At 48.0% G+C, this 25,870-nt stretch overlaps 1 protein-coding gene across 1 annotated transcript in view; it reads left to right on the top strand.

Annotated features, from left to right (window-relative positions):
• The window catches only part of SORCS3 (sortilin related VPS10 domain containing receptor 3), a 471,405-nt gene that overhangs the window by 390,580 nt on the left and 54,955 nt on the right, over positions 1-25,870 (top strand). The window contains exons 14-15 of the mRNA XM_054036301.1: positions 4,028-4,135; positions 24,247-24,364. Coding sequence (XP_053892276.1) covers positions 4,028-4,135; positions 24,247-24,364 — 226 coding nt within the window. The remainder of the gene's footprint in view (positions 1-4,027; positions 4,136-24,246; positions 24,365-25,870) is intronic.

Raw genomic sequence — 25,870 nt, 5'->3', positions numbered from 1 at the left:
CCAAACCCCTGTGAAGGCAGTGGAGTGCCACGTGGACGCAGGGCTCACTGCAGGATTGGGGCTGGAGCATTTGCATATGCTCATGGCCACTTAGAGGCCAGATTCTGACATGCTCGCTCACACTGGCCACGCTTTCCAAAAAGGGTGGTTTATAAAGGATTCCTAAGTGAGCGATTGCCGTTACAAGCCACTGGCAGGAGCAGCCTGTGTTCTAGAAGGTTCTAAGGACGCCAGTAGATGGTTCTAAGGGAGCCGGACAGGGGTAAGGGGGCTGAAGCTGGGGGCAGGTCTGGGGCTGGGGCTGGGGCCGGGAACAGAGCAGTGGCCAGGGGCTGAGGCTGGGGGCAGGGCCAGGAGCAGAGTCCCGGGTGCTGGGCTGGCAGCCGGGCCCCCTGGCACGGGGTTTGGAGCGGGGACCCCAGTAGTGGGCACCCCGGGTGTGAGGGTCAACAGCCGGGACTCCAGGAGCTGATCCAGCAGCCAGGATCCCGCGTGGGGGGCCAGGAGCGGAGTCTCATGTAAAACCTGGCCTCACAGCCCAAGTTCCCGAGCCTATGCTTCTGCCAATCATTTGTTAACCCCTTATAAATTCGTTAACCGCTTCCTAGACAGCATAACCCTCAAATTGAAAGGTGTCTCACTCCACGAGCGCTCCTAGTGACTTGCTGAGTGAGATGCTACTCAGCGAGAGAGACGCTATCAGATTCTGGCCCTAGGTTCCTGGGAGAAGAGCTGTGGAGGCTAAGGGACAATGCTGAGCAAATGGGGATGAACTGGCCATGAATAAATTTAATCTGGAAATTAGAAGACGGTTTCTAACCATTGGAGGAGTGAGGTTCTGGAACAGCCTCCCACCAGGAAGAGTGGTGGAAACAACCTCACTAATTTTAATCTGGAGTGTGATACCTGCATGACGTGGATGATATGCCAGGATCTGATGACCCAGGAAGTCCCTTCCAGTCCTGCGTTCCTAGGGCTATGTGTGTGGGCAAATATTTGATTTGTGCACGGATTCATCAAGGGAGCTTGGCGCACACGCTGTTTGGCTCGTGCAAGTGCCTGTGAATGTCTGGCCCACTCTATTGCCTAGGTATTTAGAGTTGTCGCTGACAAACTCTAACAGGTCCTTCCAAATTATACCTTTAGGGCTTTTGAACTTGCATCATCTTGACTCAGTAGGCACCTGCTACAAGAGAAGAGCCATCTTGATTAAAGTATACATGGAAATCTGTTAGTTCTCAAGCTGGGACGGCGTACAATAAGTTTCATCCCGGAGAAAAGAGGGTTTGATAATTGAAAAGCTGAGAGAACTTTAATGAAGCCTGCTGTTCCCCTGAAATTGAAATGCTAGTTAGATAAGCATGCAGACCGAACAGCATACAAATGCTTAGGGGTATGGGGAGATACATACATTTAAATAAATAGATTTCTGAAGGATAAACTCTTTGCATGCGATTCTCCCACAGCATTTTCTCTTTGGTCTGCACGCTTTCTCCTGTGCCAGATGGTGTTTTGTGTGCAGCTGCTGTTTTGTGTATCTGTAGCACTAAGGCAGTGGTCCCCAAACTTTTCAGGGTCATGCCTCCCCTTACTCCTGTCCGTGCCTCTGCCCCTCCCCCCCGGAGCCAGGGCTGGGAGTGGGCACACGGATGCCCCTTGGACAGGGGCAAGGGGTCTGAGGCTGGGGCCGCAGCTGGGGCCAGGGCTGTGGCTGGGGGAGGGACCAGAGTAGAGCTGGGAAGCGGAGCAGGGCTGGGTGGTGCTCCCTCCCTGCCCCCTGTGGAGGTTGTCCTGGGTCCACCATGCCCCCCAACCCCGAATGTTCCTCCGCATTCCCCTATGGGGCTGCGCCCCACAGTTTGGGGGCCACCGCGCTAAGGGGAAGATCTCAGTAATGTGCCCCGTGGGGGTAAATCCAGTCCATTCCTCTGCGTTTGCATAGGGTCCTGGTTTCACTGGGACCAGTGTGCTCCACGATGGGGAGCAGGAGCTGAGGAGCTCAAGAGGGGAGCTCTGCATACTGTGAGGCATGGTTCCCAGGGGTGAGGGGCTGGGCTGCGTGTAGGCCTCATCCCCAGCCTTTTGGAATCAATGGAAAGGCCCATTGCCTTTGGATCAGGTCCAATGGGCCATCTTCAGGGCAGGGATTTGGGATGTGGTGGGATTCAGCAGCCCTGGGCCTGAGTCCACTGCCGCCCTGCCTGTCAATGCAGCTGCACCGCCCCTACCATGATGGGATCCCGGCCTGTGACTGGGCTCCTAGGAGCGACTGAAGTACAAATCATTAATCATCTGCCCTGCTCCTCCCTGGCGTCAGTGGGGTGGAGTCTAACCCCTGCCAAACCCCTTCCACCAAACCCCGCAACTCAGGCAGAGCAGGAGCTGGGAGCTCTCCATATCCTCCTTCCTCATCTGTTGGAGATCCTGTGCTGGTTCCAGCGGGAGTTTGGCTGGATGTTGACAGGGCAACACGGGGTTTGACACTGTCCATTATGGACTGAAAAACCTAAACAGAGCATTTCACCCCCTCTCTATCTCAAATATTATATCCCCCTTCAAAATAATCGGTGTGATGTGATGGGTGCTCCTCTTTGCTGACGCTGGGATTTAAACCAGTGACCTCCTCTGCTAAGAGCTCCAGTCTGTACAGCAGGAGCTAAAAAGCCTGGCTCTGTAGATGAGACCCTTCTCCTCTATGCATTGGGCACCAAGGGACACAAATCTCATGCACTGACCAGTTGGTTACATCTGCCTGTCTTGAGAAGCATCAATTTACCCCTTAAAATGCTACTGTCTCAGCCCTGTGGGAATCAGAGTTCTGCAGAACAATCTCTTCCCAACCCAAGCCCCCACTGACCAGAGAATACGTTTCTCTTCTCTTTTGAAGTGAGAAACATTTCCTGTTGACCAGAGGAGAAATTGTGCCTCATTTGTCCCTTTGGTGGTGCCCATGGGGGGTTATCTGTCAGCTTTCACAGCTCAGGCACCTGCCGCAACTACGGAGAGAGAGCTCGGAAATGACCCAGCTGGAACGGGACCTGATCACTCAGGGGGCCAGTAAGCCCTTGTGTTCTCCTGTTTGTTGTTCTTTGCAGGCAGGATACTGGAATAACTCTCCAAGCAGACATCCTCCTGGAATCGTTATGTAAAGACTCCAGGAGCAAAGGAAAACTGTCTCATTTCCTGAATTGTTTGTAAACGGAACATCACCACACTACCCCATGCCACTCCGTGGCTCCAGCAGTTTGATATAGGCTACAGAGCCACTGACCTGCAGCGTCCCACGGCAGCCGTGACTGAATGTGATTGCTGTCCATGTTGGCTGTTGGTTGAAATTAGTTGGGCACATTCCATTTTCTAGTGGATAAAGGTCTGATTCTGTTCTCAAGTACTCCCATGCAGCCCCATGGACATGAGTGGAGTTGCGAGGATGTAGCAGAGAATTTGGTTCAGCATTTAGCCCGCTTCATCTGCCCATCTCAAAGCACATGGCTAATATTAATGAATTAAACCCTACAAAGGCAATGAAACGCTACACCACATTTGACACTGTGTATTTTCCCCTGCTGAAATTAATGTCGTGAACATAGACACGCACCTAGGGACTACATGTCCTGGCTTAGGTGTTATCAATACCGCCTGCAGTCTTGGGTCTGACCTGGTGATTCACATAGCAAACACAGGCCTGGGTTGCCAATTTTAGTTGGCTGTATTCCTGGATGTTTCCTCACAAGACACAATCTTTAATAAAAGATTAATATTTAATTCCTGGAGGCTCCAGGACAGTCCTGGGGGGTTGACAGCCCTAATGCAGGCCCTTAATGACTTTGATAATAATACTTGCTGCTTTGCTTCCTGAGGGCACTCTGAGAACATTAATTAATAACATGGGGAGATGGCAAAGATTGACGCTTGTTTATAAATCCAGCCGCTGTGGCTCGCAAGCCTTCGACGTTGTTTAATTGCCTGGGTAATGGTTACGGAGCCACGCGTTGACATTTATTTATTTTGTCCGTTTCAATTCCAGGGTGAGTTTCGATGAAGGAAGATCCTGGAGTAAATATGCCTTCACATCGACGCCGCTTTTTGTGGATGGGTCCCTTGTGGAGCCGGGCATAGAGACGCAGCTAATGACGTAAGTCCCAAACGAGCTGTGTCGGGATCGAGCGTACGGCGCTGCGGGTGTACGTCAGTCGCTTCAGCCCTCTGCCGGGGGCAACATCAGACCCGCTCCACTGTGTGTGAACATGTTACTCCGTAGAGCCGCCGAGAAGCTCTAATACAGCAGACCGGTCTCGGGTACCTTTTAGGATTTACAGAGCTTTTGGATTAGTTGTAGATTTTAAGGTCAGAAGGGACCATTAGCCCTCCAGCATAACACCGGCTAGAGAATAAACAGGCTGTAGAATGTTACAATAAGCTACTGGTGTTTAGAACTAAGCAATACGCACCCTCTTAGCTGACACACTGGGGATTGAAGCAGGGACCCCCAGAACTAAATGTAGGCATTGCTACAGCTTGAGCTAAAGAGCCAATCCTTCATAGCTGCTGGCTGTAATAACCACTTACATCTTCTGGACAGGCACAGAGAGTGACTTGAAACACACTCACCTGTGGGTTACAATTGCCCATAGACACAGAGGTAGTGGCTTCCAGTGACCGTTTCATTATCTGCTCTTCCTCCGGGGGCTGGGTGCCGCAAGAGGAAAGTCCGGCTCTGAGGAAGGGATCAGGTTCCCAGAGAGCAGTACAGTTAAGAGTGTACTAGTCAAACACTCTACACTTACTGTGATGGAGCTGTGTAGTGCTGCTTCAGGAGTGTTCCTGTGATGTGAGTAAGTGCCCTCCATTAATCACAACAGGAAGGAGATTATGCTGTTCATTGCAAACACAGAGGCCTCCTGTTGCCCTGGCTGTTCTGAATTTCACTTTCTAAGGGATCTGATTCTGCTGTCGCTGGCCCCTTTGACAGCAGTGTGACTGCACCCTGAGCAGTGGGGTTATCCTGATTTACACCCGTTCCAAGAGGGAGGCGGGTCGGGCCCACTATCTTTTGCTCTAGTCTCCATCATTCCTGTATGCTTGTATTTCAGGAAGGGGGAGGGTGGGTGTAGCTCACAGGTAGCGTTACTATTAATCGTCAATCTGGAGTGGAATACTAGACAGGAACGCCACCCATCTCTTGAGAAGTTTGGAGTCGGATAAGGGCTTTGGGAGTTGGGATGTGATTTCATTGGAATTGGATTTTGTGATTCATTGTGATACCTCTTCCAAAAATAATGCAGATACCTCAATCTTAGGCAGAGTGAAATAACCGTATTGTAGGGAGAGTGTTGGATAGAGAGCTTATGCAGTGTTGTGGTAGCCGAACGGGTCCCAAGGAATTAGATCTCTCTAGTACATAGAGCCTATCAATTTCTTACACAAGGGGCTGGAATCTAGCTGGAGCTGCCAAGTCTAGAATTCCCAGGGAGGGGACTGAATCTCTCAGCTGGCAGAAAGTCAGTAGAGCCAGCTTCTATGCTAACCACACCTCCTGTCTTGGCATACGGGGTGTGTCAGGGCTGGGGCCTTGGCAGCTTGAGAATGAGGAGGTGTCACTGGCTCCCTGACAGCCCTTCCTCCAATTCTCCTGTGCCAAAGGGAACTCATTGCAGGAGATGATCTAGCCCAGGGTATTCAATAAGGGGCTTGATTCTCTGTGTGCCAGACCTCCCCACATGCCCCCTATGCTGGGAAGGGCACCAGGCCCAGCAAACAGGAATAAATGCAGGGAAGGCCTATGGCTTGTGTTACCCAGGAGGTCAGTTTAGCTTATTACAATGGTCATGTCTAGCTTTATAATCGCTCAATCTCTGAATTACATTGTTGGTGATGGTGTCTCATAGTTTGTCCATCAGATAGTGATGGATGCACCTTCACAGAACTCTCTTTTGCTTCATAGGAATAACTGGGATTTTTGTGAGTTTCCATGAGAATTTGAAATTTTGATCAATGGAACATTTTGCCATCTTTGCAGGGAAACCCGCTTTTGTGGAGCGTGTGCATGTGCGCTGGTTTGTCATGTGCAAATACTACCTGAAAAGAGCAAAACACAATAAAAAGGAATGCGGGCAAATACTTAACATTTCATGAAGATGGGGTAAATGCCATTTTGGGGGTCGGCAGTATGTAGGCAGCTCTGAATGAAGGGCTGGATCCTAAGCTGTTCCCTCTGGGTAACCAATTCTGTTTACCACATTTTACTCAATGGGTCCTGGTCAATACAGTGGTTTCTCTGCATTGTTATATTGTGCATTGTTGTTATGCATCTGCTGTTTCCCAAATACAGTAATGGGTGACGCGGTTGCATTCACTCAAACCCATATGGACAGCCAGATCCTCCACTTGTGTCAACCAGTTCATCGGTATCTCCACTGCAGTCAATGGAGCTAACCCAGTTTACCCGAGCTAAGGATTCGGCCCAGGTCCAGTGCGGTTTCCTTTGAGATGAAACATGCTTTTCCAATCTAAGATTATTATTATTTATCCTTCCAGTATTTCCATGGAGAATGTAGGAAGCCAGTGCTGCTGGCCATTCAATGCCAACTTTACTGAGAACTGCTTTGTTTTCCTTTTGAAATCTTTACAGGCTTTTTTTTTTAAATTATTGAGGCCCGTATAATAATGTTCATAGGAGTTTATAAAAGCTGTAAAAGAAATGTTGCCCCTTGCTTGCCAGAAACGTGCATAGAAACTCCTACCCACACTTTCCCAGGTGCTGAATAGTAAAACAGCTCATTTATAACCTAGCTAGAAAATGGTTCTCATGCAGCTTTTCAAAGTATTTCCCTGAAAATGAATGGTAGAGAACTGATCCGTAAGGGCAGAGCCGGGTCATTCTGGGCTCATGGGGGCTCTGAGTCAGAAGAACTAAATGCCTTCATGAGGCTGCAGCTCTGTTGGCTGTGATCTGAGCCAGCGTAGGGCTCAATCCTGCAACGTGCTGCAGGCTGGTGGGGACCTGTGTGGCCATGCAGCGCTTCCACTGTTTCAGCATGCTTTGTAGGAGCATTAAGTACCAACATTTCCAGCAAGTACACTGCTGCTCCCTCCCTGCTTAGCTACAGATACGAGAAGGTGGTTCTGTTTACCTGGGAAAACCAATGAACAGATCCCATGCCGCCATCTTTTTTTCCAAGCACACACGGAAAATCTGGGGTGACGCAGGCATATTATGCAGGAACCCCGGGTTAAAATCTCAGCAGCACATCCCAGGATGTCATGGAGGGAGAGAAGATAGCAGAGAACAGTGGCAAGGTGTGATGGAGGCCCAGGTGAAGATGAAGCCTATAAAGGGACCATTCCCGGAGTACTGGATGGCTTGGGGCTATTGGTGCCTGCCATCTCTACTTCCAGACCTGAAACCAGCACAGGTGTCTGAAAGCTCGGAGGTGATACTGAATAGTTCCTGCCCTGTGGGCAATGTGAAATGGGTAGCTGCTCTTGGTTGCTTCCTAGTGGACAAGAACCCACAGCCGCAAATCCAGCACAGCTGATGCTAATTGGCCCTCTTGTTGCTGAAGGGGAAATGGGATCTCAGTGGGCGATGGAGATGGAAATACCCCCGAGGGTCTGTCTACATTGCAGCTGGGAGCCAGCCTCCCAGGCTGGGTAGGCAGACCCATCCTGGTGGGACTCAAGCTAGTATGCTAAAAATAGCAGAACATCTCAGGCCCTAGGAGGTCGGGTGGGCTTGAGAGCCTGAGCTCCAGCCCTGATTGCAGTGGAGGTTAGGAGCCGTTGAGAATCTGAGCCAAACGTCCTGAAAAAGCCTTTTATGACGACGTAGGCAGTGGTGTTGTAACCATGTTGGTCCCAGGATGTTAGAGAGACCAGGTGGGTGAGGGAATATCTTTGATTGGACACCTCTCACCAACAGCCTTTGATCCAATAAAAGATATTTCCTCACCCACCTGGTCTGTCTCTTATGAAGATGTTCAGCCATTGCTGCTAGTAAGCCGAGGAGAGAACTAAAAAGGGAGAGGGAATCCAGGGGAAAGGAGCGCTGGTTCTAGACGTCTACCCTAGATCTGTAGAAGGGAAAATGGGATTGACAGCTTCCAGCATACAATTTAGTGAAGGGGAAATGTGTGTGTGGGCTTGCAGGCTTAGGGAACTCTGAACTCTGCTATTACACCCGGGGGGTGTAGAGCTGATCCACCAGGCAGATTGCCATAAGCTCTCAAGTCTCATAAAAATGCCATTATTCTGGGGGGAGAATGCACTGTATAGATTGGTGGATTGTCTCAAAATCCTATTTGTCCAACTTGTGGTGGTGTTATCCAAAAACAGCTCTGGGTTTTTTTCCCCTTAGTCTAGTTTTATCCTGCCATGAAGTTTTCCTTCCTATCTTATTTGGAGTCTGCTTTATAATTGCATTATCTGTTTGAAATGCAACTGGCTTTATTATGGGCGGTGGACTAGTTTCTAAAGTGGGTTTTACCGGCAATATTATGACGTCTGTCCTTCCGATTCACTGCACAATCCTGTGGTTATGAAACTATGAAAACTGCAGCAGGCAACTGTGGACTGCTTTGAGAGCATAATGGAAAATACAGCTGAAGCCTTCAAGAGGAGAGAAGCAAAGGTCTTTAACTTAAAATGTATCGATATCTGGACTCCTGTTTAGCTAGCTGATGAGGAATCAAAATGAGCCGTGAGAAAACAGAGAAGTCATCTTGGAATGAAAGAAAGGGAAACAAACAAAAAATCCTGCATCGAGATTATATAACTTGGCTGGAGAACAAAGACCAAAAATAAGAATATTGAGTGAGGGAAGCAAAGATTTTTTTTGAGATGTTAGCCTTTATCATAGTGAGCCAAGCCACCGGCTCATCTGATCTGGTTTCAAACCACCTCTGTACTGGAGGCTTCAGTGGAAAATGAGCATCCCACTAATACTAATTGTCAATTTTATGCCATGCTAGAAAATGAGTGTGTGTCTGGGGATTCCTATTCTATCCCTGTTCCTGGTCAGCCTATACCTGGAACCATAACATTTGATTGGCTGTATCATTTTTTAGCTTTCATGACCACAAATGTTACTAATGGTCATTAATTTAACCAGTATCTTTTCTTACCCCCATCTTTTTTCTCCTCCAGCAGCTGTATAATTGTTAAGCCTGTGGCTTGCTGCGTGAATTCAGCTAGTTAGACTGAAAGAGCATTGTATTGATACTCTTAGGAATCATTAAAAAGGGGATAGAGAATAAGACGGAGAATATATTATTGCCCTTATATAAATCAATGGTATGCCCACATCTTGAATACTGCATACAGATGTGGTCTCCTCATCTCAAAAAAGATATACTGGCACTAGAAAAGGTTCAGAGAAGGGCAACTAAAATGATTAGGGGTTTGGAAAGGGTCCCATATGAGGGATATGATAGAGGTATATAAAATTATGAGTGATGTGGAGAAAGTAGATAAGGAAAAGTTATTTACTTATTCCCATAATACAAGAACTAGGGGTCACCAAATGAAATTAATAGGCAGCAGGTTTAAAACAAATAAAAGGAAGTTCTTCTTCACACAGCGCACAGTCAACTTGTGGCACTCCTTGCCTGAGGAGGTTGTGAAGGCTAGGACTATAACAGGGTTTAAAAGAGAACTGGATAAATTCATGGAGGTTAAGTCCATTAATGGCTATTAACCACGATGGGTAAGGAATGGTGTCCCTAGCCTCTGTTTGTCAGAGGGTGGGGATGGATGGCAGGAGAGAGATCACTTGATCATTACCTGTTAGGTTCACTCCCTCTGGGGCACCTGGCATTGGCCGCTGTCGGAAGACAGGATACTGGGCTAGATGGACCTTTGGGCTGACCCAGAACGGCCGTTCTTATGTATGTTCTTATGTTCTTATGATGATGCCAGTGGTGCATGCGGCCCTTCTAGATTGTTTGAATAGGCTAATCAGGTGAGCACAACCTCTGCTTCTGAAGTGACCATTCTCAAGCCCTAAAGCATTTATTGATTGTGTCTCAGGAAAGGAGAGAAGGAAAGAGGGTGTCTGTGACCCTACATGAGTTCCTTGAGAACTTGACAACCACCCAGCAGAGGGCCCTGGGCCCTGCAGCATGTCCCAGTGCACCTGTTCTGGCCCTTTAAGGGTGGGAGCTGTAGTTGCTTGTTCCTAATCATGTGCCCTGCAGGAAAATCATATATAATTATCCCTACCTCTTCTACTGCATTTATCATCGGTAGATCTCAAAACACTTCACAAAGGAGGTGAGGTGCATGAGCCCTATTTTACAGGTGGGGAAACTGAGGCACGGAGCAGTGAAATGATTTGCCCAAGGTCAGCCCCTGGCGGAGCTGGGAATAGAACGCAGGTCTACCTGAATCCCAGGCTAGTGTTTAGACACTTGGCTTCCTGACACGTTAGGCACAGAATTAAAGAGGGGAGGTTTAGGGAAGGGAAGCTCACTGCACCTGTCAAGCAAGAAGGCCTGAGGGGAAGGGGCCTGAGTGGAGGAGGGCTGTGAAGTCCTTGTGAAGAGGAGCTAGGCCAGGCCCTGCAGGGGCGGCAAAGACAGTTCTGAGTTGTGTTGTTCTCAATCATTGTTTCCAAGTGGCTAAAGAAAAACAAAGGAACTGGAACGTTGTCAGGAGGATGATTTCACTTCCCCCCAGTTGGTGGGTCTGGCCACCAGCGTCCACTGTCTGCTTCAGCAGGGCCTGTCCCTGTGCAGTACTGGGTGCGGTATGCCCCGAACTCTCAGCTGAGCGTTTGTGGGGTGTTAGCCCCTCTGAGGAGAGTGCTCAGCAGTGCTTTGCAGGGCACAAGTTCACCCCGTGCATGCCAGCTGGCAGTCGGTCCATTGCCCAGCAGCGCTCACTGGCAGTACCCAAGCCCTCCGCAGCAGGCACCATCTTTTTCTTGCAGGTTGCACAGGATGTAGCATGAAGAGGGCCTAATCCCTAATAGAAACCCCTGGGTACTACCGCAATACAAATAATAATAATGATTTATGCCTGTTCGATGGCCTGTGTGAGATGCATAGTGAAAGGGTCTCAGACCAGTGCCGTCCCCCACAAGACATGTGGGGAGGGATAGCTTAGTGGTTTGAGCCTTGGCCTGCTAAACCCAGGGTTGTGAGCTCAATCCTTGAGGGGGCCATTTAGGGTTTTGGGGATTTAGTTGAGGATTGGTCCTGCTTTGAGCAGGGGGTTGGACTAGATGATCTCCTGAGGTCCCTTCCACCCCTGATAGTCTATGACACTGGCAGAGAGTCACTGAAGAGACAATAAGGGAAGAGTGGGCTAAAGAGATTGAGTTGCACTACTTTCCCCGTGGACAGTGCCTGCAGACTCAGTTGTGGTGTGGCATGGGGAAACTCCCGCTGCTGCTGTATATGCAGTACCTGTTCTGGGGAAGAAAGGGGACTTGGGTCTTCAAAGCTGTCAGGCCAGCTGCCTTTCACGAGCACCACAAAGGAAAAAAGAAAGAAAGTGCTTCTGAAAACCAGCATTAAAAATTCACACTCCCTGTTTCTCGCGCTCCCTTTCATGTGTCTGGGATCTCTTTTGAAGCAATTGTCATGTAAAGCGGTTTGGAAACATCAGAAATATTTTTTTAAAAAAATCGGATTTCAAAAGCCTGGCTTTGTTGTTCAGTAAACTCGTATTTTGATCCCGCTTAATTTTTTTTGTCCCCCCCTCCCCTTTCGCATGCGGAGCCGTGCGACTAATCCATAAATCCAGCTCGAGCCGAAGAGCCACCTCATCATTGTGTTCTGCAGATTACTTGCTCATTGCACTTGGCGTCACTCGCTAACTCGAGGACCGCATCTCACTGTATAATTGGCAGGGTTCCCGCTCTCATGCCAGCATTGTAAAGAACGTGCCCATTCACTGGATGAGTAAATATGTGGCTATTTTTTAAAGACCATAGCATGGGTGAAAGGGGAGAGACTGACAGCACTGGGCACATGGATCTTCTCTGTCATCCCAGAAACTCTATGGCATTGGAAGGTGGGACTTCCCCTCTCACTCCATCACCTCCACCATACCCCACTTCTGACCTACAGGGGTAGTGGTGTCCCCCTCCAAGAACATTTGGTCAAGCGCTGTATGTGGAGCTTGCCAATAAGGAAGCCATCTTGTTATTTGTAGAGTGGCAGATCCTAAAGGCCCCAGCCAATATCAGTGCCTGACTTTACTATACACAGGGGCCTACCAAATTCACGGCCATGAAAAACGCATCACGGACTGTGAAATCTGGTCTTTTGTGTGCTTTTACCCTAGACTGTACAGATTTCACCGGGGAGATCAGTGTTTCTCAAATTGAGGGGCTGGACCCAAAAGGGAGTTGCAGGGAGGTCATAAGGTTATTTTAGGGGAATCATGGTATTGCCAACCTTACTTCTGCGCTGCCTTCAGAGCTGGGCGGCCGGAGAGCGGCGGCTGTTGTCCAGGTGCCCAGTTCTGAAGGCAGCCTCTCGTCAGCAACAGCGCAGAAGTAAAGAAGCTGCCACTCACAAGCTGCCCAGCTCTGAAGGCAGCGTAGCTGCCAGCAGCAGCACAGAAGTAAAAAAATAAAATAAAATATGGAGATATACCTATCTCATAGAACTGGAAGGGACCCCAAAAGGTCATCAAGTCCAGCCCCCTGCCTTCACTAGCAGGACCAAGTACTAATTTTGCCCCAGATCCCTAAGTGGCCCCCTCAAGCATTGAACTCACAACCCTGGGCTTAGTAGGCCAATGCTCAAACCACTGAGCTATCCCTCCCCTCGAAGTGTAGTAGTACCGCAGCCCCCACTACAATGCCCTTGCAACCCCCCTGCCTCCACAACTCCTTTTTGGGTCAGGACCCCGACAATTACAACATGGTGAAATTTCAGATGTGAATAGCTGAAATAATGAAATTTACTACTTTTAAAATCCTCTGACCATGAAATTGACCAAAATGGACCCTGAATTTGGTAGGGCCCTAATTATACATATTAAGGGATAGTCACTGCCCCAACGAGTGTACAAACTAAACAGATAAGACAGCCAAAGGAAGGCATATCCCTTCTGACCGGTGAGAAACTGGGGGATTAAGTGGCTTGATGCAGGGAGTTTGGGGTGGAGCTGAGATTTGAACTTTGAGCCCCCTAGGGCTAGGCCGGTGGCTTACTCGCAAGCCCAGCCAAGTTGTAATAAGGGTCTATTTGTGATATAGTCTGTGAATCCCAGTGTTTGCCAACAGCTTTTAATGACTGACATTCCAGAACTTATGCCGCCACTACCTGTGTCCAGAAGAGTTACCCAGTCTAAGCAGAGGGTGGGTGTGTTGTCTCAAAAGGACATCGCAAGGTAGTTTGTGCTCTTTTAATTTCATTTCCTTCTGGTGTAAATAACTGCGGGGAAAATAATGCTGAGACCATTTTTCCCCGGTTCTGCCTCCCTCCTTTGCTATTCCAGGCTTGGTGCTTATGACAGCATTTTGGTGAAGACAAACTGCTGAATAACTCACTTTAAGAGAGAGCACACGTGGCTATAGTGATGGGCCCAAATTCAAACGCGATCCAAACACCTTCCCTGGGTTTTGTGGGGTTTGGAAGCTGCACCCAGGTCCCGATTTTTGTAGCCAACCCTTTGTAATGGGCTAAACCAAAACCCTGGATCTGTATAGTTCTGAAATCCAGATTGGCTGGCACTGGTCTGTCTCTAATAGAAAGGATTAGCTGGAGCTGACCAACCTATTTTATATCCATGAAAACGGGGTTTAAGTTGTCAGACTGTTCTTGACACAAGTTGGTGGAGCTGTGCTGATCTACTCCAGCAGAGGATCTGGCCCCATTCCTTTCTGAATGGACCATATATTTGATTGGGTAAAAAATGGTTTCTGTCTTCTTACCCCTTCCAGATCTTGTCTCCCCCTTCCCAAAGATGATTGCCATTTCTTCTCATCCTTTCCCACCCGCAGAGAGAAGCGCAGGCAGTCTTGACTTTTGTCATCCAGTTGCCCCGAAGCAGCCGTTTCTGACCCAACGGTCAGGTGAAATGAACTGAATTAAAAGCTTCAAAGTGGCTTTTAAAGACCCTATTTATTGTTTGGAGAAGAATTATAGAGTGTTTTTCATCGGCGATTGCCTTCCTTTAAACTGTCATCCTTCATCTTTTATATTTCCTTTCCAGTCTCTCGCTGCCTGCATCATCTTGCCAATCATTAGATAATATCACTCGGGCTCCTCTTCCACTCTCCCTAATTGCTGGTCTATGTCTCTCTCAATTAGGTTCTGGTTCTTTTGTCTCACTCTCATTCTATCCAGTTTCTATGTAACCGGTGACCTCCTTTCACCCCAATTCCATCTAAACCCTAATAAAAAACAATCAGAAGGTTACACGGCCCATTTGCTTGTCTTCAAAGTCATAATTTATGTTTAATTCATGGGGAACGGCTCGGCTTTGACTCTCCATTCATAGCCGCTAACCCCACTGGCTCAGTTTGCAATTGTTCCGCCGTTGTTTGCATGTGTTGAGCCCTAAATGCTAAGCCTGCGTTCGGGAGCCAGTGCCCCTTTGCTGCAGCCTTTTTAGGCACACCGGGTCAAGATTTTGTAGCAGGAACACACATTGCATTCTGGGTGCGGTTGTTGGTGTTTTGATTTATTTGCTCAGAAGTCATTGGGCTCGTTTCAGGGGTAACTGGGGGAAATTCTCTGGCATGTGCTATGCAGGAGGTCAGACTAGGTGACCTAATGGTCTCTTCTGGCCTTAAAATCTATTAAAAGTCTATCTGCGCATTACAGAGGATCTCCTACCTCCTTCCATAGGTGGTGGGGATCCACATATATTTCTGTTGAGACTATGCTACAGAGACATCTTTAGTGAAAGGGCTGGAACCGGCATTGCAGTGGTTAGAAGACTGGATTGGGAGACACTTCGACTGCTTGGTTCCAACCCGTGTGAAGCTGCTGACTCCTTGGGTAGCACTGACCCTCTTCCCCTCTCTGCCCCATTTCACCCATCTTGGAAATGGAAACGATAATACTTGTGTAACTCACAAGGATGCTGCAGTGCTTAATTAACTCTCAGGAAGAACTTTGAAATCGATGCTGCAGAAGTGAACGTTGTTATTATTTTATGTCAAATTTGAGTTGATGTTCACACAATTACAGTGGATTTTACATCCAGTGAATTTTGATCGACAAGACATAGGACACTCCTTACTGTTTGCTAATAGGGGAGAATGTGTCCACATGCCACTAGGTTTTTCTTCCAAGCTGCAAAACCAATACTCTCTGACCCTTCCATTAAATACCAGTGGCTGGGCCACCCAAGTTGTAGGAGGCATTGCTTCAGAGACATGCCTAAGGCTTTGTGAACGCCATTCTACAAATTAAGATGGAGTCACTCATCCATTGTTTATTTATGTATGTATTTAATATTCGCTGTTTATAATCGTGTTTCCACCTTTGGAACCTGAAGGTAAAATAGGTTCCCGTATCGATAAATGTCTCACAGTGTTGTGCGGACACATTCACATTGCTTGAGTAGGGTGTGTGATGGATTGGACCCCCCTTCTGGGATTCCATCTGATGTACTGGGGTTTCACTGAGCCCGCCTGCTCCACTAGCCTGGATTCCCGTTCCCTGTTTTGCTGAATTAGGCCATGGTTTAAAGACTTCAAGTTACAGAGAATTCGCCATTTACACTAGTTTAAACCTGCAAGTGACCCATGCCCCATGCTGCAGAGAAAGGCGAAAGCCCCCCAGCGTCTCTGCCAGTCTAACCTGGAGGAAAATTCCTTCCCGACCCCAAATATGGCAGTCAGTTAGACCCTGAGCACGTGAGCAAGACCCACCAGCCAGACACCTGGGAAAGAATTCTCTTTTGTAACTCAGAGCCCTCCCCCGCTAGAGTCCCATCCCCAGCAGCAATGGACCCAGACTGTTACCACTAAATCCTTTTGCCTAGGGAACTCATTGGCTGTGACGTTGTTAGAACTTTTTCTCACTTACCAAGCTGGGGTGGGCTTTGAATCGATGGAGGGCAAAACCTTGGTGTTCCATAACCCCCAAGCCATCCGAATCCCTGGCCCGATCCACCACTACTAATTATTGCCACCCAACAAACATGAAACTCCATCGTCAATTAAAACAAGGAGGGAGAGGAAATGCGATTCTCCGGACTGCTAGATTATTGTACAACATGAAAGAGCGCTGTAATAATTTCCTGCAAGGTCGTCTGGTCAATTCATACTGCATTTGTAAGTTGTTGTGTATTTAAAAAAATTAATGAAAGATTTAATTATAGTAGTGTCGCCACTGACCTTTTCCGAAATGACTTCATCGTAAATCTGCAGGCGTTTCAGAACTGTTTTCTAGGTTTCTAATAATTTGCTCGCAAATTAATGACATTCAGCCCCGCAATAAAAGCATAACCTAATTTCTGTAACAGAAGGGATTGGGATGGGATTTGTGGTTCCTTAGCAATCGCTTAATTGAGAGCTGAGAATGATGGTGGCTGAGTCGACCCTCTTGTGTTCGCTGGGAATCCACACGAATTTTAACTGTTTACTTTGAGGAAGGAAAACTAAATCTGTCATGTCTATGGACAGTAAATTATCGTTTTATGGCCCAGAGTGGAGAATACTTGTTAAAGTGTACTTAGTCTGAAAAGTGCCTCTGTCTGAATGCCATCTGGGCTCCCGTATTTATTGCTTCTCAATGACATCCAGATAAGACCTGCTCAGATGGGAAATCTAAAGATGGCTTTTCATATTGACTTTCCAAAGTAGGCTCTTGAAAACCAAGCGCTCCTCTTTCATCTTCTTCCAACCCAGCTAGCAATTAAGGTGCTACAGTTACATCCTGATTGACAATGTTATTGGGGATGTGTGAGACAGAATGAAGAGTTCACCTTGTTCTGCTTTATCGGTATTGCCTCTAGACAGTTAGCAATAGTTAGGGGGAAAAAACAAACAAAAAACAAATTCCCTAATTTAGTGAGTAAAGTAACCAGCTACGAGACAGACACACTCATGGAGCTGCTCTGTTGAATGGAAAGGGGCAGGTAACTCAGGCCTTGTCTACTAGGTCGACATAAGGCATCTTATGTCAACCTAATTATGTCGGTGTCTACACCACAGCCTTACTCCCACCAATGTAAGTGCCCTGCTACAGCAACATAATAACTGCACCCTCTCGAGAGGCGTAGGGCTTATGTCCAGGTAGACACTGTGTTACTTACATTGGCTGTTGGTTGTCATTCTTGTCAATTTCACGGCTCCCTGCTGGAGCCGTGAAATTGACAAGAAAGGCTGGTAGGCTTCCTGCTGTGAACCCCAGGCCAGGCTCATAGCTAAGGCTGTCATCCCGGGATGGGAGCGGGGTAGGGGCTTCAGCTAGAGCTGGGCTGCTGCCCAGCCTCCTCACTGGGAACCTGGCAGCCACCCAGACTCCAGCAGTGAAACTCCCCGCCAGGAACCCAGGGGACAGCGGGGAGCCGAGAGCTGGGGGGGCAGCCAGGCTCCCAGCATGGAGCTGAGAGCCCGGGCTTTCAGCCCCCCACACAGCTCCTCATGAGTTGGTAGAAACGCTCTTGGTGAGGACATGCACCGCCAACAGAAGGAGGCGTAGCGTGGACCTGAACCATCGTAGTAACTGCTGTGGCTGTAATTCGACCTAACATAGGTTGACTTAAGTTTGTAGTGTAGACGTGCCCTCTGTGTACAGACTCCCAAGCCAGAGACAGAAAAATAACCCCCCAGCTACGTCTCTTCATATCCTTTCCTCAGGCCTTGCTTTATTTCCAAAAATACAAACTCAGAACAATGACAAATCAATTCCAATGACTGGGGCCTTTCCAATGTCAGACAACTGGGAGAGGAGAGGACATGCCCCTTCCTTAATGATAACCTCCCATTCACCTCTGACCACCTTCCTTTCATAACCCCACTTAGATCAGCCACAGGATAGACAGGTACCTGGTAACCCATTACACACCAGAGCACCTTTAAACCTTGTCCCAGTGCCGTGGTTGCTTTCCTGGCCATAACCACACTTTAAAATAAATGCTTAGCCTTTCTGATCCCAAATTGAGTTATTTTATGAACCCACTACAGAACCTCATGCTCTGGAGTATCTAGTAGGGGTGGTCACCTCCTGCATCCCCTGCCAGGGCAGGGACGGTTCCCTACAATGTTCTCTTGAGCCTACTTTCACACGTCCCACTTGGATGGGGCTTTCCCCATTTCCCTTGGGAATGTATTCTTTTGATAGTCTCCTACAATTCCTTGTCCTGAATTACTCTAAAAGTAGTTCATACCTTCTGTCTTCAAATGAATCACAGAAATGTAGGGCTGGATTGGACTTCGAGAGGTCAACTAGTCCATCCCCCCATGCTGAGACAGGACCACTTGTACCTAGAAATGCAGCCTTCACGAAGTTAATGGGTTTGTACATCAGAAAAGGGCTATAAGTATCTTGGTGGGACATAAAATTGTATTGCCAGAGTGGAGATACAACAGCTTTTCTTGCCTACTTGCAGCTCTTCACATCGAAGGCTGGATCGTGATAGTTTATCAGCATTAAGAAGCTTTTTCTTAAAAAAAAAACCAAAACACGTCTTATAAAAATCAGGTGACCCAGAACCATGTCAGCAGCACAGAGGGAAACATCCCTTACCGTTCATATTGCTCTAATTACATTTAGTGTAGTATTGTTTCCTTCTAAATTATAACAATTATATACAGAGATCTTCTTTGAAATCATTTAATTAAAGAGTAGCTAACGCTTTGTGCTTATGGAATGCTAATATATTCCCTTCCACTTAGGAAACCTTGTTTTTTCCATTAATTGTCATTACCATGCAAGCATTTCAATGTTTTTCTTTTTGTTCAAAAAGCAAGTGGCTCTGGTGAGTTTCGTTGCTGATGAAAGGCCAACGCAGCCTTCTGCTTTCCCTGCTGTGTAGTCCGCTAATGTTAGTGCAGAGGGAGACCCCAGTGGCTCATCTTGAAACCGCTCTTACGCCCCTGTTCTGGCCGGTCGCTATTTCTTGGTTTCTCTAGCCGTGTTGTCTGTTGGGTTCAAGCAAGTGTTTATTGCTCTGTTGATGATGTTGTAGCATCCTATCCACCCGGCTACCTCCTTTCATGCCAATCTCATTACAGGTTGTGAGGGACAGGCCTGGATTCATCTGGAAGCTGCCTCTTGCTCATTAGGGTGTCATGTCATGTCCTTATTTTCTTCCCATAGGAATTTATTTGGCGGTGACTCCCCCTCCCTTGCTCCTTCCTGGCAGGGTCACCGGGGCAGCTTGGAAGGAAAATTCTAAGCACAGGACAACTCCCACTTATAGGCCAGATGATTGGCGACTCCCAAGAACTAACACAAGCATACAATATAGTCAAGAGAGTAATTGTAGTAAATGGGAAATCAATATAACAGAACAAGGTAAAACACTATGTTCAGGGTCACCAGTGCCCATGCTGAGAATACCCATGACATTCCCCAGTCACGTGACCTGATGTATCACGAGACAAATGTCCTGTCCTACTGTTTCGTAGTGGCCCTGGATGACCTATGACAATGTATCTCCTGTAGCAGGTGCCTGGGTTCAATCCGGCCCAAAAGACGTGCATGTTGGATAAGATGGTAAGTCCCTCTACAGGTTAACTGGGCAGTAGGTAATAAAATCAACAAACCCTTATTCCCTGGCTTGAGGACACAGTTCAGGGAATAGTCAATTTCCCTGACTGTCTAACTAAAAGATGGTGCACTCACCGCTCCACGAATGATCCACAGGTTCAGAGATGAATCCAGACTCCTCCACAATTGCACAGGGGCTGGCAGTTGCAGTTGGCAGGTGTTCTCTTCACACAGGAATCAGGCGGCTTCTGTTCCCAAGATTTCCCCTCTCAAGATGCAGGGATCAGGTGCAGATTATACTAACTATTCTGAAAATCCTAACTCCTGATCTCCTACCCTAGAGCTCAGATCCAATCGCAGCAGGTGGGCAGGCCTGGACTAGCAGCAGGAGCAGTACATGCCTCGTGGCAACTGATTTTATCAAGGGAGCTGAAAGACTAACTCAGCCAGGCTGGGCACGGAGTTTTCCCAACAAAACTCTATAAACTGGGAGTTACCTGGAAGAGGGAAAGGAAGAAGTTTAGGGATATTGCTACCATGTTCCCAGGGGCCAGTTGTCAGGGAGACCCTGCATGCAGGCCTGGGACTTGCCCCCAGCAAGCCCTCATAGGTGCTGACTTCTAATTTTCCCCCGGGGGTGCTCAACCCCGCTTTGCCTCAGGCCCTGCGCCCACCCTGCCTCTTCCCGCCCCCACTCCACCCCCATCCCTGGACCACTCCACCCCTTCCTCCACCATCCCTGCCCCGCCTCTTCACAAGATGCAGGGATCAGGTGCAGAATATACTAACTATCCTGAAAATCGTAACTCCCGATCTCCTTGAGTCCAGTTCCCAGTAATTCTTTTCTATGAGTGCTCCAGCCCTGTTTTTTTCAGAATGGCTTTTTCCCTCTCACAGTGCTCTCGGGCTTTTGCTTGTCAATCACTTGACTTTAACCACCTCCTTTCCCTCCGACACTGCTCCTCCTCTGAGCAGGCATCTTCCTGTCACGCCCCTGAGCTATGGGGGCCCTCGCACTCGAAATAATGGCTCTCCTCTCTCTCCCCCCATTTGTTGCCTAGCAGCCTCTGAGTAGGGTGACCAGATAGCAAGGGTGAAAAATCGGGACAGGGTGTGGGAAGTAATTGACATCTATATAAGACAAAGCCCCAAATATCGGGACTGTCCCTATAAAATCGGGACATCTGGTCACCCTGCCTCTGAGCCTGCCCTTGGTCCCCCTTCCTGTTGAGGGCAGCGTGCCGCTCCCTGAGTTACTAGCACACAGAGACCCAGGATCCAAGGTAAGCTCCTTGCGGAGTGGGGGCACAGTTCAATGAAATAGACACCCCGGGCCAGTCCCTCAGCTGGTGTAAATCAGCATCGCTTTGTGGGCGTCAATGGGACTAGGCCTCGTTATACCGCCTGAGAGGCTGGCTCACTAAACGGAGTGACATTTCCATCGTCTAACCCTCCTTCGCCCTTGTTTAAATCACCCGTATCGAATCCGGCAGGACCCAGGTTTAGAGGAAAAGCGACACAGGGATTCAGTAGAATAACTTAGCCACGAGCGAAGCCCATACACAGAACGCGGTTACTGAATGCGGAGCCGGTGGGTATGAAGCTGCTGCTGCCGGAGCTGCTGAGTGTTGCCATGCATGGGCGTGAACCTGGTTTTACAGCAGCCAGTCGGGGAAATAAAACTAACCCGCTGGGTGCCAAAAAGCAGTCAGCTCAGAAAGGTTTGAGTTCCCCAGAGCCGAGGGGCTCCCCCACCTGCCTCGGTCTCAGGCTGTGCCTGGCTCTAGCACACGTCACCAAAACGGATGTGAATGAGGGGAGATCGTTGCCCCACGTTCCTCGAGAGTCCACACCGGTCTGCAGAACCGAGCCGGTGGGAGTAGGAATGCACCATCCAAAGGGCAGGTACAGCACACACACTTGCCCTGCGTGTCGAGGTACTGGGGGAGGGATTGTATAACTCCAATGGCGCAGTCCCTTCCAAAGCTGCCCCCGGGGCAGTGCAGCCCCTGTAATAGGGGTCTCCGTCCCTCTCTGGCCCTTCACCATCTGTGCCACCGCTCCCTACATTTGCATTTCCACAGCACTGTAAGCTTGCATAATACCTTGCAGGCAGAGGAGAGGCAAAGCCATGAGCTTTTAGGAGTTTACAATCTAGGGTAAGAGGAGGCAGAGCAAGGGATGGTGGCAAACACTGGAGAGGTTGGGATGAGGGTTACAGCCATAAGGTTACAATGCTATGTAGGTTAGGAATGTTTGTGTCTTGTGGGTTGCATTCTCTTGATCTTTGTTTTTCTTCCCCTCTCACTGTGAGACTTGCAAATCATCTTGCAATCCCCCCTCTTTTTTGTATATAAAAGAATTTTAAACCCCCCTAAGCTCATGAATAGCCTGGTTGAATTTTAGGTTGGTGAAGGGTGTGGTGTGTTGGAAAAATACTTCCCTCTCCTTCCTATCAACCCTCTAGCTAAGGCGATACAGTGACACCTGCTTCTAGTTGAATGTTGGAAATGATGTAGGTTTAACAAATCATATCTATATGTATTTAAAAACCTCAGTTAAAGAATTATTTTTGTTGAGTTCTAAGATTTTTTTCTTCTTCATCTGAGACTCTCAGCTTTGAGGAGAACAAGCTGCGCATATTGGCTTGTTCTGACGATGCGTTGATTTGTTCCATCGCCTTTATTTCATTTTCTTTTCCCGCCCCTCTGTGAGACTGTAGCTTTGTTTACGGCTTTTAAAGTGGTCAACTGATGTCTGTGCCCCCGTCTCCCTGCACCACGCACCCCGTTGGAAATATGGCTCCAGCCGGTTGAAAAGCCGCTTCTTATGGAGAAAAGAACCGTTGGCGTGAGGAATAAGAAGTAGTTGCTTGATTGAAAAGCAGGTTCCCTGCAGCTAGCTGAATGATTCCAGATGAATGGAGCCTTTTGTGTAGATACCTGATGTTATTTATTAATTAAAGGCGGTTTTGTTGTGAGTTGTTTCTTTGTAAAAGACCTGAGCTTCTGCCAAGTAAACTCTCTTAGTGTTTATCACACAGGAGGGCAGCACGGAATGTTTAGCATCGAGACGGTTGGCCTCACATTGGCCCTGAACTTGGAAACACTTAGGCATGTGCGTGATTTTATGGGTATCAGGAAGGATGGCCCTGTGGGGAAGGTGCTGCTTTGAATTCATGCCAGCCCACAGACGTCTGGTATTGCCTCGGGCAAAACGCTTAGTCTGGGGTTTAATGTTCATTGGCCTGCCTGACAATCCCAGCTCTTACGTCTCTGTGCCTCAGTCCCCAATCCTGTGCTGTATCCCATTGTCTGTCCTGTCTATCTAGAATGCACGCTCTCCTGCTCCTACTATGTGCCTGGGCCTGCATAGCATCTGGCACAAACAGGCCCCAGTGTTGGTCGGGCCCTCAAGCAACACGTCCACTAGCTTGGGGGCGCATCATGAACGAGACATCTCCGTACTTACTTGGCCAGATCCGCCATAGACGTGGGTCACTGAATCATTGGTAATGATCAGACTGCTCCTAAGAACTGCCACAAAAGGAAGTTCCTTCCCTGCGGTGGAAAACGATGGTCACATGACATGACCTTGCTCCAGAGAAGTTGAACCAATTAGGAGATGGTAGTTTGCAGTCTTTGCAGGCCCTCGTCTTGCATCATGTTTACCAAGCCCGACTGCCAGAAGCTGGAAATGAGCGACAGGGGATGGATCACTTGATGTTTTCCCTGTTCTGTTCATTCCCTCTGGGGCGCCTGGCAATAGCCACTGTCAGAAGACCGGATACTGGGCTGGATGGACCATTAGTCTGATCCGGTATGGCCCTTCCTATGTTCTAAGCACCTCCATCATGTTGGTCTCTATTTTCATTTCATTCTTTGCTGCATAGTGATTTTTTTAACATTTGAGTTCTCTGTCCTTTTTGTACAATCAGAATATTTAACACCAGTGAGAACATGGCGTCTCAGAAAGGACCGGATCCTATAAATACATGTATAACTGTATTCACCTGAGTAATTCCACTGGCTTTAATGGGGCTACTCCTTACTATAATTATATGTATGACAGGAGTGTCTAAAAGCCACAGCTAACATCAGGACCCCATTGTGCCAGGTGCTATGCAGACATACAGGAGTATGTCCATTGTGTATCCATTGCACTCTAATAAGGCAGGATATACAAAAGGACAGAGAACAGGATACCACGTACAAGCAGATGATTGGAAGCTGAGGCAAAGGAAGGTAAAGGCTCAGGGTTCAAAAAAGAACTACATAAATCCATGGAGGATGGATCCATCAATGGCTATTAACCAGGGATGGTGTTCGTAGCCCTTGTTTGCCAGAAGCTATGAATGAGCAACAGCGGATGGATCACTTGATGATTTACTTGTTCTGTTCATTCCCTCTGGGGCACTTGGCATTGGCCACTGTCGGAAGACAGGATACTGGGCTAGATGGAACTTTGGTCTGACCCAGTATGGCCATTCTTATGTTCTTTTCTTGTAATACGTTCTGGGATTTTGTGTTGGTTTCCACCCTTGGTTCACTTTTGTATGGAGGCTCCGTATTTCCATGGCTGACTGTGTGTATGCCTTTCTCTCTTTTCCAATGCTCAGAATTTTTGGCCACTTCAGTCTCCGCTCTGAATGGCAGCTGGTCAAAGTGGACTACAAATCCATCTTCAGCAGGAGGTGCAACAAAGAAGACTACCAGACCTGGCACCTGCACAATCAGGTACTATTGACTCCCTACGCAGTCTTTTATGGGGCACAACGCTGCCTTTCAAGCTCAGAGTGTTTGTGGGTAGGAGCCTGTCACGTTCTTTAGAGAGGGAAGGATCTAGCATTCATCACATCAGTGAGGCGGTTCTGACCTATAGATATCACATATTTTAAATAGTTCCTCCTGCTGCTTTTCCAGAATGGCATTAAATCTCGGTTAGACTCAACTTGTGCTTTGGAATGCATGGAGAGCACAGTGAAACGCACTGAGCCGGGTTCTTATTTGCACTAAGGTCCCTTTCCACCACTCTGGCAGTATAATAGGGGCCTGTAATGTAATGTACTCCCATGTTGAGAGGCCCCCTTACACTGCCAGAGAAGTATAAAGAGGCCTTAATATAAACAGGAATCTGGCCCAGTTAGATAAACTAACCTAAAATCATAGGATCAGTCACTAGGGAGACGCCAACAGGGGAATTCTGTCAGCTGATAGTTGTGAACTCAGGAAAAAGGGTAAAGGACTCCAGCCCCAGGCCAGTGTACTTTTAAACGTGTAACAGTGTTTAGAAGTTGCATTCCACTAGCATGTGCTGTTCCTCATTGCTGATTTAAAGTAAGGTCTTGGAGTTAAATCATAAGAGTGCTGGAGTCTATTTCTGGCTCCACCACTCACGCAGGCAAGTCATTTCCCGTCTCTGTGCCTCCGTTTCCCCATCTGTAAAATGGATATAAAGTATCTACTTATCGCACAGAAGTTTGGAAAACTCTCGGGAGCCCTTTGCTTGAAGAAGACAGAGAAGACCAAATTATTAGTTTATTATATGTCTATAAACTTTCTCTTCTGTAATCACCTGGCTTATTATCACATTAGGGTCATTTGGGGCCTTGGGAAGCCAATGGGAGTTAATGCAGTCCTGTCCTTCGGGGAGTTGTTTGTAGGGTTGGGGCCCTTGGCAAAACAACCACACTGGGATGTCACAGTCTTTTCCATGGTGATGAAGTGACATTACAAACATTGAAACTGGGACGTCACTGAATGCAATCAGCAAGAGAAGATGCATTAGAAAAGAGTGTCACAGAACCTGGAATATATTAGGTGGATAGAGCCATGACACCGAACAAATAAAACTAATGTAAAATGAAGCAAGGGGAAAGTACCTAGCTGGGCAAACTGTTTGGACCCCTTTTAGTCCCTCTCAGGTGCACCTCAGGTTTCACTCTCTTCATCCTACCTTTCTTAGACTGCGTCTCTGGGCTGCCCCTCATCCCCTTGCCTTCTTACCAGCCGCCTTAACATGACAGGGCCAACTGTGTTTGGTACCTGGAAGCCCTTTTCCTCTGGGTTCCTGTGACAGCATCTGATCAAAGTGTCTCAAACCCAGCTTCTTCCAAACAAAGCATTATGTATTCACCCAAAGGAACACAGCATGCAGCGCAAAGGGAGAAGCCAGAGAGAGTCTATGTGCGTGGGTCTGACCTACGCTGCAGTCTTCCCATGCAAATTCTTGTAAGTTCCATG

This window comes from Malaclemys terrapin, chromosome 7 (genome assembly GCF_027887155.1).
Source record: "Malaclemys terrapin pileata isolate rMalTer1 chromosome 7, rMalTer1.hap1, whole genome shotgun sequence".
NCBI classification, from domain to species: domain Eukaryota; kingdom Metazoa; phylum Chordata; order Testudines; family Emydidae; genus Malaclemys; species Malaclemys terrapin.
This window is presented reverse-complemented; position numbering and strand designations above follow the sequence as displayed.